At 52.3% G+C, this 15,286-nt stretch overlaps 2 protein-coding genes across 6 annotated transcripts in view; one reads left to right on the plus strand and one right to left on the minus strand.

The window, feature by feature from the left end:
- SGSM3 (small G protein signaling modulator 3) overlaps positions 1-8,883 on the plus strand; it is a 29,767-nt gene extending 20,884 nt beyond the window's left edge. For all 5 annotated transcript variants that reach the window (XM_059846499.1, XM_059846503.1, XM_059846502.1 and 2 more), the window contains 11 exons: positions 1,562-1,689; positions 1,991-2,146; positions 2,676-2,730; positions 3,150-3,199; positions 4,421-4,573; positions 4,670-4,740; positions 5,055-5,103; positions 5,322-5,407; positions 5,744-5,866; positions 7,228-7,288; positions 7,678-8,883. In XM_059846499.1, coding sequence (XP_059702482.1) covers positions 1,562-1,689; positions 1,991-2,146; positions 2,676-2,730; positions 3,150-3,199; positions 4,421-4,573; positions 4,670-4,740; positions 5,055-5,103; positions 5,322-5,407; positions 5,744-5,866; positions 7,228-7,288; positions 7,678-7,761 — 1,016 coding nt within the window. In that variant the 3' untranslated portion in view covers positions 7,762-8,883. The remainder of the gene's footprint in view (positions 1-1,561; positions 1,690-1,990; positions 2,147-2,675; positions 2,731-3,149; positions 3,200-4,420; positions 4,574-4,669; positions 4,741-5,054; positions 5,104-5,321; positions 5,408-5,743; positions 5,867-7,227; positions 7,289-7,677) is intronic.
- A 4,018-nt stretch (positions 8,884-12,901) lies between these two features.
- Positions 12,902-15,286, minus strand: part of MRTFA (myocardin related transcription factor A) — a 65,922-nt gene continuing 63,537 nt past the window's right edge. The window contains exons 12-14 of the mRNA XM_059846497.1: positions 14,275-14,451; positions 13,838-13,898; positions 12,902-13,508 (exon numbers count right to left, since the gene is read on the minus strand). Of these exons, the coding sequence (XP_059702480.1) occupies positions 13,009-13,508; positions 13,838-13,898; positions 14,275-14,451 (738 nt within the window). The 3' untranslated portion in view covers positions 12,902-13,008. The remainder of the gene's footprint in view (positions 13,509-13,837; positions 13,899-14,274; positions 14,452-15,286) is intronic.

Below are 15,286 nucleotides of genomic sequence, written 5' to 3' on the forward strand. Positions count from 1 at the left end.
TTTGGCCATATGGGACTGAGAGATGACAGAAAGAATCAATGATCTATGTAAATGAGAGCAGCCCACAGAGCTGGTGTAGCTGTGGTTTAGTTTCTTCTCTAGTCTCATTCTATTTTAGCAGCATGAAATTTCTGGGAACCCCCGACGTCTACGTGCTCACCTATCTATTTTCAGTCTCTGCATCTCTGAATAGTGAGGGTTCTGGCATGCTCTGTACCTACCCTTGGATACAGAGGAGGAGATTTTGTTATTTCTTTATTGCTTGGACTGGGAGTAACTATGCCCCACAGTTTTTCTGAAGCAAAGTTCAGTTTTCTCCTAAGCTCTGTGTATCTGATGTATCTCAAATAATTTAATGTAGCAAATAGAAAACAATTATAAACATAATTTTATATCTAATTTTGTGCTTTTATTTATGTTTCTAAAGTTTGGGTCTTTTTAATTAGGATCACATGATTAAGAGATACTCTTAATCACTTTCCAATTAGCAGAAGCTTAATGTGTATATAGCTGTTGCAGCAGCTGTAGCTCAGGCCACGCTTTATTCATACAGTTTTCTATAACGCTGCTACAAGATAAGCAGAGTACTAATTTGCTAGCCAATGATTTACTCAGCTCCTGAATAAAAGCTGTGTTTGTACAAACATTGGAGTTCAGTGAAAAAATGTATCAGTGTAAATGTTAATTTTGTTAATCAAGCTACCACATCTTCAGTATATTATAGAGGGAGCAAAACTAGATATATGAAAGTACACTTCAGATTTAATACAAAACATTTTTTTTTAAAAATAAGCAAATGATTCATTGTTTCCAAACATCATGTACCCAATGTTTAAGGCATTTAGATACATTAACTGTCTAAAGAATCCATCCCATCAGGTATCTTTTTGCATAAGGTAATAGACATAGGCTGTCAAAACTCCTGGGGAGATTAGTGATAGATAATAGATGCTTTGGTAACTTTTACTTTGGGCTCATGACCATTTCTGTACACCCCAAACATTTGAAGTCTGGCTCTTAAGGAGTTTGAGGTCTCTTGTGGCTCTGACTTCATGACTGGCACAGGAAAGTGGGCTGTCTTGGTTTTTCAGATCTTTTCTAAGACTCGGTGAAGAATGTGCTCTCAGCCTGTGAGTTATACAAATATCAGAAGTAATGCAACCAAAACCTGAATCATTTTCAAGAGAACTTCAGTTGAAGGGAATTATTGCAAGTTCCCCAGTCTTGTGTCCCACCTTTCAGCTGACTATATATTATAGACACTTCTCTAAAGTAGTACCTTGGTATACTAGAGTTTCCCAGACAGATCAGAGATGACATATTCCAGTTCCATATGCGGTTTGAAATATCATCTCCTTAAAATTTGATGCTGTCAAATTTGTATGTACTATTTACATTATTGACTAGATTGGCAGTAAGTACCTGCCTTAGTTTAGGTACTTCTGATGTTAGGCTTTTTTGGTTTCTTCAGAACCAGTAATTTCTAACAGTAATAAAAACTAAATACCATGTACTTGCTTCACTTCCCTTGTCTTCCCTCTGGCTGCATGGGCTCCACCAGGGGATGATGATCTGGAGGCACTGAAAGCCAAGAATATCAAGCAGACAGAGCTGGTGGCTGACCTGCGTGAGGCCATCCTCCAGGTGGCACGGCACTTCCAGTGTGTGGATCCCAAGAACTGCATAATTGTGAGTGGAAACAGCTGGATCTGCATTGCTGTGTGCTCCAGGCTTGGGTTTTGAGTGTTCAACACAGGACAGGGCTGTTCAAATGCTCTCAAAGGGTGGGCTTGAGAAAGAACAAGCTAGGTGTAATGGCTGGAGGGTGAGGCTTGCTTAATCCATCTGTGGTGGAGGGCTGTGCTGAGAGGTTGTCTGCCGTCTAGGAGCAGGAAAAGGTTTGGGAACAGGGGCAGGCAGGCTTTGGCAGATAGCTGGGAGTCACCTGTGGACTTTGATTCTTCTCTGCTCTCCTGTGTGTGCCTGCTAGGATCTGACCCCAGATTACAGCATGGAGAGCCACCAGCGGGACCACGAGACCTACGTGGCCTGTTCCCGCAACCGGCGCCGCCGAGCCAAGGCACTGCTGGATTTTGAGCGCCATGACGACGATGAGCTGGGCTTCCGCAAGAACGACATCATCACGGTGTGTCAGCCTGGGGACAGGCACCGGGGGGACAAGCAGACCCAGCTTGTTTGGGATGCTGTGCTACCTCTCCTGCAGGGAAGAAGGGAGGAGATAAGCTCAGAGCCCAGTCAGGAGCTCAAGAGAAGCAGCTGGTGCTCCTAGGGACTGCCTGGGAATGAGGCAGTGTGTTCCTGGGGGTGTTGTCCTGTGGGTCTTTGTCAATGCCACCACAAAGTCCCTTTCCTGGCTGTTGTACAGCTGTGCAAAAGGTGGATTTGGTCCAACCCAAGTCCCAGTTTAACACTGCATACTGAATTGTAAAAGCATCCATTTGCATTTAATTGTGAGCATCCCATCTAAAACTGGGGAGAAGAGGATGTTTGCAGTAGCTTTGTGCCCTTGAAGGCCCTGGGCTATGTGAGAAGACAACATTGGCAAAGCACTTGAGAACAAAGCAGTTCCTCATTGTGGATACACAGCCAGACAGCTGTACCCCTCCTGCCACTGCAACCTCTTCAACTGGTATTTTCCACTCCCTCTTTTTCAGATCATTTCCCAGAAGGATGAGCACTGTTGGGTGGGAGAGCTGAATGGACTGAGAGGTGAGAACAGGATGGGTTGCACTGGGGAGAGTGGGGCCAGATGCAGAGCATCAATTCATCTACAACTGCTCTGGCACCAAAGGCTCTGGCAGGTACCCAGAGTGTCTGCCAGGGGCAAAGGAAATGTATGAGAGCAGTCATGCAGCAGTGACCTGGTCACTTCTTGCAAGCAGTAGGTTTTGGCTCCATCCTCCTGGCATGGGGTGGTTGGGTGCATGTCACCACTGCTGCGTGTGGGCAGTGTCCTGCAACTGGCTTTCTTGTGCAGCTGCCTTAGTTACTGTGATTTTGAGGCATCTTGCTTCCTTCTTTTGTGGTAGGCCCTATGAACTCTGATTTTTTTCTCAGCTCCCACTGGGCTTTGTGTAAGGACTTCTCAGTATCTTTGTCAGGCTCATCTCTTTGTTCACTCTTTGTAGGTTGGTTTCCTGCAAAATTCGTGGAGATCTTGGATGAGCGGAGTAAAGAGGTACTTAAAAACCCCACAATTACAAAAAAACTTCACATTTAAAAAAAGGGTTATGTCATAACTAAAAAGAAACAGGTGAAAAGAGCAATTGATTTCCCTCTTTCAGTCTGTTTGCTTTCTCTGGCCACTGGATGCTTTGTGATGTGATTAGGCAGCTTATCTTCCTAAATCTGTTTACTCAAATTCCTCATGCTGACCAAGTGGAGAGTGAGGGCCCCAGAGGGCTGCCGAGGCACCTATGTGTGATGCCAGGCATTGCAAGGACCCTAGAGATGAGGAAGCAGGGCAGTGTTTCTGTCTGCTCCCAGCTGCCTGTGTTCTTTTACTCCTTTGAGGCTGTACCTATGAATCCTGCTCATGCTTTGTGATCATGACAGTAAATTCTTCCCAAGCAGTTGTGCCCAAGGAGACAGTCTGTTTTAGTTCCTCTTACAGCTGGCAGTGATAGGATGGCACTTATCTATTGCAGCTACTTCAATACGTCCTCAACATTCAGGTAGTGTGTATGAGACAAACATCAGCAGCTGTTGACCTAAGCACTTTTCAGGAGAAGTGGAGAAGGCCTGGTTCTCTCTCTTCTCAGCATTTGGGAAGTGAGGAAGAGCTGACAGGCTGACCCAAGTCCCCCTAGAGGAGCCCCCAGAGAGATGTCAGTATTGACCTATCGCTTCTTTCCCCTTCTCTCAGGGTTGGCTCCTTAGATGCAGATGACCTCTCTGTGCACAAAAATGTCCTGCACTGCTGTGTTTCTGCTCCTAACTGTGGAAACAGAGAGGATCCCACGTATGGGAGTGTTAGCAGTGTGTCAGAGAGCCAGTGATACCTCAAAGCGGTGTTCCCCCTGACCTGGAAATTCCTATTTGGTTCTGTTTGTCTTGACTTTTAGCAGCTTACAGAGTCCCAGAGATCCTCAGTGCAAGTCCCTCTCCACACCTTAGCTCAGTCAGCATCACACCATCACATTCCTATGTGCTGAATGCTGCCAGGGTGATGCTGGGGTCACTTGTAGGGTCGCCTGGGCACCACCTAAACACAAAGGTCTCCAGAGATCCCCTGCAGTGGCACAGAACATGGGGCCTTATGCAAGAGCATGGCAGATAGAGGCAGGGAGGAGGGGTTTCTGGTGGGCACTTGGGAGTAGAATTGGTCTGTGCAGAGGTGTAGGTGAGTGGACCACCTCCATGCTCTGCCCCCTGAGAGCTGGCTCTTCCTGTTCCTCAGTACTCCATCGCTGGAGATGACTCTGTCACAGAGGGAGTGACAGATTTGGTGCGAGGCACACTCTGTCCAGCATTGAAGTCCATATTTGAACATGGATTGAAGAAGCCATCTCTTCTGGGGGGAGCCTGCCACCCTTGGCTGTTCATTGAAGAGGTGAGATGTCCCAGTTCCTTTCATGGGGCAGTGTTGCCAGAGGGCTGAGGTGGCAGGTTTAGGGCAGGTATGCTGAGTGTTCCTCTGCTCCTCCAGGCTGCAAGCCGGGAAGTGGAACGGGACTTTGACTCCGTGTATTCTCGACTTGTGCTCTGCAAGACTTACAGGTCTGTGCCCTGTTCCTCCATGCTCATTAAACTGATGCTGCTCTGTACCTTGGCAAGGTTCACGGTCTGCCCCATGCTCCTGTGGGTGTGGTGTCAGCAGGCTGCTGTGCCTGTGCTGACCTGGGGCTGGCAGTGGCTCTTGTCCCCTCCCCTGGCCCCTGTGTTTTATTCTGGGTCTGTATCTGGCTCTTGTGGCTGCGGGGGCACCTCTGGGCTCAGCGGTAGCATGAGAGCTGTTGGGGTATGAAGCAGGAAAGGCCTGCATATGCTCGGGGTGACTGGAGCTAGCTGGATCTCTGCTGTGATTTTTACAGGCTTGATGAAGATGGCAAAGTCCTCACTCCAGAGGAGCTGCTTTACAGGGTGAGTGCTGCCCCAAGCCCAGCCAGAGCCCAGCTCCTACTTTGGGGACGTTTCCTGTGGAGACTGTTGGAGGGAAATGCAGAGTCTCCCAGACCTTCTCTTAGCCCCTCTGGTGGTAGCAGGGGGCACTGGTGGGGGTGGGAGCACCAGGGAGGGCAGCATTTGGCTGTGTTGCTAAAGTGGCTGCCCAGCAGTAACCACACCTTCCCTCCCTGCAGGCGGTTCAGGCTGTGAACATGACACACGATGCTGCACATGCACAGATGGATGTGAAGCTTCGTTCTCTTATCTGTGTTGGACTCAAGTGAGTCATCTGGCCCTGGCATCCTCGGCATTTTGGCTGCAAAGAGCTTGGGAAGGGACAGAGTGGGCTTAAGAGCAGCAGTGGTTTCAGTCTTAGGCCACAGCATTTTTTTTTCCCCCTCTCACTGCAGCCACTGGGAGAGACTTGTTCCTTGTGCATTGTGCTGGCCTGATTCCTAGCTGGAAGAAGGAGCTCACACAAGCTTACGGGGTTATCCTGTTCCCACAGGGCTGGGGATGGGGGTCGAGGCTTGGGCTGAAAAGAGATTACCCCAGAGGGATAGGGTTTCTTTCCCTGGCTGCAGCTGAGTAACAAGCCTATACCCCATTGTTGCAGCGAGCAGGTGCTGCATTTGTGGCTGGAGGTGCTGTGCTCAAGCTTGCAGACCGTAGAGAAGTGGTTCCATCCCTGGTCGTTCCTGCGCAGTCCTGGCTGGGTGCAGATCAAATGTGAGCTGAGGTGAGTGTCCCCATGGCATGTCCCCGTGCCAGTGTCTGGAATAGATTTCCCCCTCCTCTGCAGGAGGTGGCCCTCACTATGGCTGGGTTTGGGCCCTCTCCAGTGAGTTGCAGCATGGGCTGCCCAGACATCCCAGCCACAGAGATTTCCTGCTGTATGCTGATGCAGCAGGAAATCTCTGGACAGTTTATCGTGAGGCACTGTGCCTGCCTGATCCAAGAGCAGAACTTGGATCCTGGGGTCCTGTTGTGACAAGCAGGCAGCCTTTGCCTGCCTCCTGCTGTACACCTACTCTGATGGAGAGTCTGCATTTTCAACCCCACTGCTCTCCATGTCCTTTGACAGGCGCTCTAAGTCCGAGCAGGGAATGTCCTAGGGAGACAGTTGGACAGTCATTGGCTGGGAAGGAGTCAGTCACCTGCTGACTCCCTGGTTAGGTGAGGGGCTGAAAGCAGCTTTAGTGCCTGAGCTCTCACAAGGCCGTCACTTGGAGCCCAGGGCACACATCCCTGGGGCTCCAGGCATCCATGCCCCAGCCCTCCTGCACTCTGCAAAGCCAGATCAAGTCCCAGGGAGCTGGAAGGCAAAGCCCCTGCCATCACCACTTCCCGAGCCTGGTTCCTGCTGTCGTTCAATGGAAGCTGGCTTTTGTATGCACCACCACTTGCCTCAGGCCGCAGTGGGAGCATCTGTAACCAGAGCAGCCCTGTGTGTGCACACTTCAGGGTGTCATGTTCTCAGCCTGCTGCTGAATGGGCGGGGTTTCTGCCACCTCTGGGCTGCCATGTCCCACAGCATGGGGGCAGTGCCAGTCAGGCACAGTCCCACACGAGTGGGACTAGTTCATGTCTTATGTCCTGCCTCTCCCAGCCAGAAAGGGAGCGCCCCGTGCCAGCCCCTTTGAACACTTCTGCTGCAGGACACTTCTCTTGCTCCAGGGAGAGGGAGGGTGCTGCAGGATTCTGAGGTGCTGCAGGAAGGGGTCTGCTTTCTGGAGAGGAACCTGCCATCTGCAGCCCTCAGCCAGGCGTGTCTGCAGTCCCCAGGAGCCCGGGGCTGCCCGTGCCTCCCTGTGCTGCTGCACCAGGCTCTGTAGGGGCTGCACTTGAGTCACATCTTCAAGCTCCTTCTTCCAGCCTGGCCTGGGAGGATGTGAAGCCCAGCAAGGAGGGAATAAGTGACTGCTGCTGTCTTTTCAACACCATCAAACAAGGAATTTCATCCTTGTAAGTTTAGTGGCATGCCAGGACAAGCTGGGGAGACAGTGTATTTGTGTGCCTGGAGCAGCAGTTGTGGGCAAAGGCTGGGAGTGTGGTCTGGGGGGTCCATATTAACATTGCACTCTTCTGGTTTTGTTGCAGAGTCCTCGGCAAATTTGCTTTCAGCCTCTCTCAGGACTGGGAGCTGCCAATAAAGAGGGAGGTGAGTAGGTGGCATCTCTCATTCTTTCACTCAGCCAGAGGCTTCACTTACTGCCTCCCTCTCCCAGCTTTGTGCTTCAGCCCATCATCTGCCTCCTCTGGAGCCAGCTCCAGAGGCTGTGGATGGGGCTGCTTTCCAGCAGCTGCAGCAGGAGCTGTGGGGCAGTGGTGGCAGAGGGGGCTGCCTGCCCTGCCCAGCTGAGGCAGAGGGAAGTGTCAGGCTCCCTTTCCCTGATGCTCTCCAAACCAAAGGCCAGCTGTGCAGAGGTGGGAAGTGCAGGAAGCTGCTCTGGGTGCCAGAGCCTCGGTATGCTCAGGCTCTGCCCGCAGACACAACCTCTCCTTTCCTGGGCATGGTGCACTGACCTGGGTCTCTGTGTCATCCTGCAGGAGAAGGAGAAGAAGCCACTGAAGGAAGGGGTGCAGGACATGCTTGTGAAGCACCATCTCTTCAGCTGGGACATAGATGGGTGACCTCCACCCCGCCCCATCCTGGGGACCTTCTGGATGGCCACACTCATCTCTTCTACTCCCTCATGTCTCACGCCCTGCCCTTCCCCACCCCACCCACTTGTATCTGTGACAAAATCCCCCCCAGGGGCTGCCAAACCACCTGGGACAGATGGAGCAGTGCCAGGAGGCTGAGCTGCAGGCCAGAGGGGGCTGATGGTTGAGGGTGATGCTGCAAAGGGACAAGTGTGTTCTGGCTACTAAAAGCAAGTGCCCCCTCCAGCTTTCCGCATCTCTGCCACCCCTATCTTCTGCTATTCTCAGCCCTGTCTCCCCGCCAGTGCTCTGGGGAGCAGCCTGGCTGGAGCCATTGTGCCCTGCCCCATGGACTAGCAGTCACGTGTGGAGATATGAGTGTGTCTGTGGCTGGAGCTGTGGGGGGGAGGTGGCCCTTTAGGGGTGGCTTTGATCCATGAGAGCTGGTGCCATTGACAGTTGGCACTGCAGCTGCATGTGGAATTGGGCTGGTGAGAGACTCACTGCCATACAGCAGCAGAGAGAGCACATCCCCTCCCCATGGCAGCCAAGGGCTCCCCTCTGCTGGGGGACACAGCAGAGTTCCTTTGACTTGGAGCTAAGAAGGGAGAACTGGCATCAGTTTCATCCCACATCCCTGGCACTGGTGTGGGGTGTTGACAGGAGTTGCCCAAATTTACCAGCCTGTTACCACTGTAACAGCCTTAGGGGATGGTCATTGTCTACTCTGGGAGCAGACAAAAACCACCTCTCCTCTAAACAAGAGTGTTTCATGCTGTCCTTTTAGTCTCGAGATGATTTTTACTGTTAACCAAAAAGCTGTAAATTTACTCCAGGAACATGTATATTTTGGCATCGTTGCAGCTCAGGACAAGGTTTAGGTTGGAGCTGGCTCAGGGAGACCTACTCGTCCTCCTCACCCTGCAATGGCAACGGGGACATGGGTCAGGAGTGGAGAATTGCTGCTTTGTGGTGGTGGCTCTGGATACAGAGTCTGTGACTTTCTACTGAAAGCGCTTGTCTGTGAGCACAAACTACTGATGGGATGACACTAGATTCTTACTTTCCTTTATTTGGTGGGTTTGTAAATAAAAACTGCGTCTTGGGAGAGTTCTGGGCTTTGTGGGGTTTTTTTGACAGGGCCAGGACTTGGTTTAGTTTTTCCTTTCTGCCATTTGACTGAGGGAACTCCTTCCACTGGAGCAGCCCACAAGGTCAGGCAGCCGCCAGGGCAGAGCCAGTTCTGCTGTCAGCAGTGGCAGCCCTGCCTCGCCTCTGTGCCACCAGCCCTAAGAGCAGATTCACAGCAGAGCCTGAAAAAGACAGAAATACTGGAAACTACCGGTTGTAGGGACACTGCAGAGGAAGGACCCTTAGGAAAGGCAGAGGGGCTAGCAGAAAGCAGGGCTGGGTGGTGGGGACAGCAGTGTTGTCTGTAGAAGTGTCTGGAATAAGCAGGTGTAGGCTGAGCTGCAGAGTGGGACAGTAACAGGGCACGGGCCCTTGGGAGAACTGTGTTTAGAAGTCCAAGCTTGTGGGAGGGTGGAAGTTGCAGCATATATTCTGAAAGTGACTGTCTTCAGTGAAAGTAATTCCTTTGGAATGTGGCTGCAGAAGGGGCAGTGTCATCTCATCACCACCTTCAGTCTAGACCAGCCTGCTGGGCCGGGGGAGATAAATAGGTGTCCCTTCTAAAACCTGCTTCTGGTTGCAGGGTAGGTAATTTCCATACACTGGGGGAATCTTCCTGCAGCTGAGAAGGATGAGCCACAACCACTTAAGCTGCTTTTTTCAGGTTTGAGAAAGACACAGAGGGATCACCCACCCTTAGCTGAAAAAGGCAGAATGGCCCCAAGCCCTCCCACCAGCATAGCAGAGAAGTTTTTGAGAACCTGGCTGTTTGGAATTTTTTTAATAAAATGGATTTTTTTTTCTTCAAATATTTGTAACTGAAAAAATAATTCAATTTAAAGATCCATTCTCTCCCCCATTAACTTGTCACTTTTATCCTTTTCCAGTTGAATACTCGCTCTGGATCTGATGCCCCAGCACCATCTGACTGTGATGGTGCTGATCACCCCTCGCCAGTGGCTGCATAGTGGAAGGGAGAGTGCGTGCTAGTCAAATACACATTACAAACAAGTAGTGGTTACAGCAGAAAGATTCAGGATTACATTCAAGGTAGAGGCAGAACATCAGACTTCGTTTTTCCCAACGGGTGCAAAAATGTACATCCAGGGGAATACCTCTTCCAACAAAGAACTATTGAACTATTATTCAAAGAAATAATAGTAAGAAAGCAGAGAACTGGGCAAGCCTGCTCTGGGCACTGCTTGGGGAAAAGACTTTCTAACATTTCTGGGGCTGAGGTACCACCTTTCCCTCTGCCCACAGGCACAGGGCTAGCACTCGCTCTCCTGGCAGAAGCCCCTTGTGCAGAGGGGCTCCCACAGGTCAGCCAGGCTCCTCAGGACATGAGGCTCATGGTTCTGTATCCTCTGGGCTCCTTGAAGCTCTTCAGCCAATGCAAGTATGTTGGGCAAAGTCAGGGTCATTAAATTCCTACAGTTTCACACCTGGATGGGTGAAGGTGAAAGGGAGCAGCTGTGAGCTCAGCCTTCCACCAGCAATCTCTGGGAAGGGCTACACTGTTACCAGGCATTGGCATCTCTCTGCCAATCACTGGAATACCTGGCTCAGGGCAGGGAACCATCACTAGGTCAGGTCAGGACTGCAGCTGGAGTGCTCCCACCTTCCTCTAGGAACTCACTGCACTTTATTGATAATTTCCTTCTTTATTTAATAGCTGCAGAATTGTAATTATTTGTACCAAAGAAATCTCACAGTTGGTTTTCGTGGGGGCTACTGCAACTATGGGCTGAAGAACCTGATTTTGCTCGAGTCTGACAAACGGGCAGCCTCACATTTTCCCCCTAGCATCTTGGAGTTCCTCCCATTCCCCCCCATACTTTCCTCATTAGAAACTCCTTGCCTCCTGTCCCCACAGCTGGGCAGAGGTGGTGAAAGCTCTGTAAGGTGATTGCTAAGTACTCTCTGCTCCCAGTGAGCACCTGGGCTGCGCCAGGAGAGAATTCCGGGAGGGCTCAGGAGGATAAAGGGGGTGCTCACCAGGCTTTTATTCTGATTTTTAGGATGTGACGCTGTAGCTAGAGGAACAGAAAGCCTGTGGGGAAGGGGATAGGGGGGTGGTGTCCTCCCCAACCCAGACACTGAGGGAGGCAGATAAGAGGCTCCAACTTGCTTACAGCTCAGGGCCAGAGGAGAGGAGGGGAAAGAAAGGAAGCTGCCAGCAGGCTCCCCCTGCTAATGATTAAGAAAGTGGCTCCCCATGCAGTTAACAAGCAAAGGGCTCAGGAAAGCAGGAGTATCTCCCAGCTGCAAACAGGCATGACCCCACCCAGCTGCCAGTTCAGTGGCTGAGGGAGAGCACATTGTGCAGGGTTGGCATTTACCTGCCTCACCATGGAGCAGAGGTACCAGCACCCCTGTGGCACAGCCTCTCCCTGGGAAGAGGACCAGGTACCAAAGTTGCAGGGAAGCAGCACGTGGCTCACAGCTACCCCTCCCCAGCCAGAAGCTCTGCAGCCCAGTGTGGGGGAAAGGTGGGGACAGCATCCTCAAGGAGATACTGAGAAGGATGGCAGTTGATCTTCTCATTGCCTGAGCAGGTCAGTACCTCAGTCTGCATCACTTCAGAAGCCACATCTTCCCCCACGTCACTCAGCATGAGCAGCCTTGACCCAGCTCAGGGCCAAAGCAGGGACATCCTTGTGGCGAGGTGGCCACATCCACGTAAGTCACGTCCCACATGCTCAGTGTGGCTGTGAGTTACTACTGACACAGGAATTCTAAAGTAACAGCATAAGAGTGAGCCACAGGCCTGGTGCTCCACCACAGAGTCCTGCCCAAGGAATAGCATCGTCATGGCTTTGAGGTCCTGGGGGCTTGTCCACCCACTCCTCAGTCTGCAGTTGCCCCAAGGCACCAGCCTGGGGCCCTACAGGGACACAGGGCACCAGCTCAAAGTAAGCAGCCATTTACTTATGCCTTTTACCCTGTGGGACTGGAGGGAAGGAAGAGCAGAGGTCAGCTGTTCAATTCTTGCTTTCAGGCTCCTCCCCAGAAAGGGACCCTCACAGTCACTGAGCCAGGACCTGCGCTGTGCCACACAACACCACTCTTGTAGTCCCACTTCCCTGTCCTTGCCTGTGGGGTCCAACATCCATTTCCAGCTGCTGCTTTCCACTGGGGCACGTGCTACAGTGAGGCACCAACACAGAGAAGGCAGAGACAGATTGCACATGGCCCCCAGTGATATGTTACTGATTGCCAGCTGTGCCCCTCGCCCGCTCCCCAGGACACACAGGCGCTTTCGTGTCCCTGCCCAGGCTGACTGCCCTACTCACCTGGGGATGTCATGAGTGCAGTGGAAGCTGGGTGCAATGGGCTGTGCCTGACAGCAGTTTTAACATATAAGGACCTGATTTTAGCACCTTAAAAAAACTATTTTGCAGCCCAAAGTGAGTGAAGCTAGCAGGCAGGCCTCTGCCAAGCTCAGCAATATTTGGGAAACCAGCTTAGACAGTACCAGGTTGGTGGGGAGCCCTGGTTCCCTTTGGCTACATTTAGAGAAGGTGCCTGTTCTGCCCAGCTCCTCCCAGCCCTGTGGCAGATCAGACCCTCCCCTGAGAGATGGCAGGTGGTGCAGAAGGCAGCTGCTCTGGGCCCCAGCCAGCCCTCCTGCCTTTGTGTCCTGCTCCAGAGGTAGAATCCCTTTCCACAACCGTTAAGACCAACCGTGCTGGGGCAGCACAACCCCCTTTATCCACCAATCCCAGGATGGAGCAGAGTGCTGCTTCTGGAAACAGCTCAGGCCCAGTCATGCTCTGTCCCACGTGAGGGAACAATGTGCTGCCATTGCTCCTGCCTGGAGGAACAGGGGCTGCTGGCTCTGCTCTCACCCCAGCTGGGCCAGGCTGTGTGGAGTGGGCAGGAGGCTGCCAGCCCCACAGCTCCTCCTGCCTCTTGTCCCCCCAGCAGCCATTCTCCCTGCCCTGGCCTGGCCCACTGCTGGCTTCACGCAGGAAGGACACTGTTAGGGGAGGAGTACAAATAATAGGAGCTCGTTCTTCTTTTTTTTTTGGTTGACTGGCCTCTTCCCTCTGCATGCCTGTGCCCTCCCACTCCCATTCCCTTCAGTCTCTGCTCACAGAATTACAAGCAAGAATCCCAGTGCAGCTGCAGATCGTGTCCATCAAGAAAGTCTGTGGAAAAGAGGCTGGGAGCCGTGGTGCTCAGGGGAGCCAGGCTCATGACAGAACCCCCTGGCAGCTCTAGCCAGTCCATGCTGTCCAAGTTAGCCTCAGCCAGATCCAGGGCTATGCCCCCAGACGGCTCGTGAGCAAAGTGCAATTCCGAGGTGTCCATGGGTGAAGGCGGGTGGTCCAGGATGGCCGAGCTGCTCAGCATCTCACTGTGGAGATCATCAATGAGGGACAGGGGCTCGGGCCCATCGTGGCCTGCCGTCAGCAGCGGGAGGCCGGTGCTGCTCTCCAGGAAGTCCTCCAGCCGGCCCACGAGCACCGGCTGCCCCAGGGACACCGGCACCGCCAGCTCCGAGGAGTGGCTGCTGCTGGGCGGTGGGGAACAGGCCGGGGCCACAGGCGGTTCTTTCCCAGCTGGGGATGACTGATCCTTGAAGTCAGCAGAAATCTCTGTAGAGGGAACAAACAGGCCAGGTAAGGAAAAGTCTGGCTGAACACCAGAAGAATCCCTCCTACCCACCAGGCCACAGACACCCGCCAGACTAAGCCATCACTGACCACCAGCTGGGATGAGGAAACAGCCAGTGCCCGTGCTTGCCTCGCTATGGGGAGTTTTCAGCCCACCTCCCCAAAATCCCATCAGTATCTGCCAGTGCTAAAGATGCTGGAAGGGACACTGGAGAAGAGAGTGAAGCCATGACAGACTCTTCCCCTCAGTGCTCTGCAATCCCCAGACTCAGACCCAGGGACTGTGGGAAATGCTGGCTTTGTCTCCTTACCTCCACTTTCAATGAGGATATCAAACAGGTCGTCCATCTGCTGGCTGGAACAGCCATTCTCCTGGGGAGAGCAAGTGCAGGATTAGCTTCCTATTTACCAGGGGAACTTCCACCTCCAGCAACACCCTTGGCTGCTGGCTCTCCTTGCCCCATGGATGGGGCTGTTTTCTAGCAAGAATGAGCACATCATGACAACAGTCTTCTGTAACCCAGGCTGTTACTGGCTGGGAAAGTATGGTCAGCAACGACAATGAATGGCTTGGGATTTTTAACCTGTGATTTAGGTTTGGCCCAAACCCTCCAGAGGAAGTTCAATGAGAAAGGTGCAGTGGTGTCTCCATTCCCTATCACTGGCCCACATCAAGGAACTAAGTAGATTTACAATGGTAACTTTTCATCTGCTCTCCAAGGAAACCAGGGAGAGTAACAGCTCTCACCTGGGCCTTTGGCTGTTGCTTCATGGCCTCTTCATAGCCTGGTGGTGGCTCTTTCATTGGGACCGAGGGAAGCGGAAGAGGAGGTGGAGGAGTTCCAAAAAGCGGCGTGTGCTGTTGCTGCTCCAGGTCCATCTGGGAGGGGGAAGGCGCAGCAGGAGAGCCAGGCTGCGATGAGGACTGTTTAGAATGAAGGCAGAAGAGGGAATGAATGCAAATGAGGGAAAAGTCTACATCAACTCCTGTCTCACAGCTCATTTGAGAGACCATCACCTCTGCCTGTGAGCACTGCACAGCAGTCTGCACTTCTCTGCCCACAGCAGCCTGCCTCCTTCCCTGGACTCTGTGCCCTATGCCCTGACTGCAGGGGAAGAAGACAAATTTCCCCTCGACTCACAGCTGGAAATCTTTAGTTGATTTTTCCAATGCTAAAGCAGCCACACCACAAACCACCTCCTCACTTCTCCTGGACAGGGAGAGCCTCATCTATCTAAGCAGGGGATTCCTGCAGCACTTTGGAGGGAAAGGGCATTTCCCTTGTGTGTTCAGCCTACTCTGTGCAATATATCCAGGGCCTGTCTTCTACCCACCTCCCTGTACACTACTTTGGAGTCACAAGCCAGCTTCACTTAGCAGCAACTTTCACAGCCTACTGGTGGGTGGAGAGCACCAGAGCACTCAGCAGCACCAGAGCTCCAAAGGAAACCCCAAGTGTTGCAGGAAGTGGTGCTCATGACTCAGCTTTACCAGATGAATCAGCACATAACTGCCCATAAGAAGGAGGATCAGACCTTTCTCTCTACAGCAACTATGCATGACCCACACAGAAACTCGCTCCCCTCGAGCAGCAAACCCTGGGCAGCAGCTGAATGCCACTTTCAACACGGGTACATATTGATGCCTTTGCCCATCCTGCTCATCTGTTCTGTGACCCACAGGCAGAGGAGTGACCCCAGACCAGCTCTGCTGGGGTCCACTCTTCCTGAGGAGGGCTGGAAAACTGTTGCACAGGCCA

Source organism: Haemorhous mexicanus, chromosome 5 (genome assembly GCF_027477595.1).
Source record: "Haemorhous mexicanus isolate bHaeMex1 chromosome 5, bHaeMex1.pri, whole genome shotgun sequence".
NCBI classification, from domain to species: domain Eukaryota; kingdom Metazoa; phylum Chordata; class Aves; order Passeriformes; family Fringillidae; genus Haemorhous; species Haemorhous mexicanus.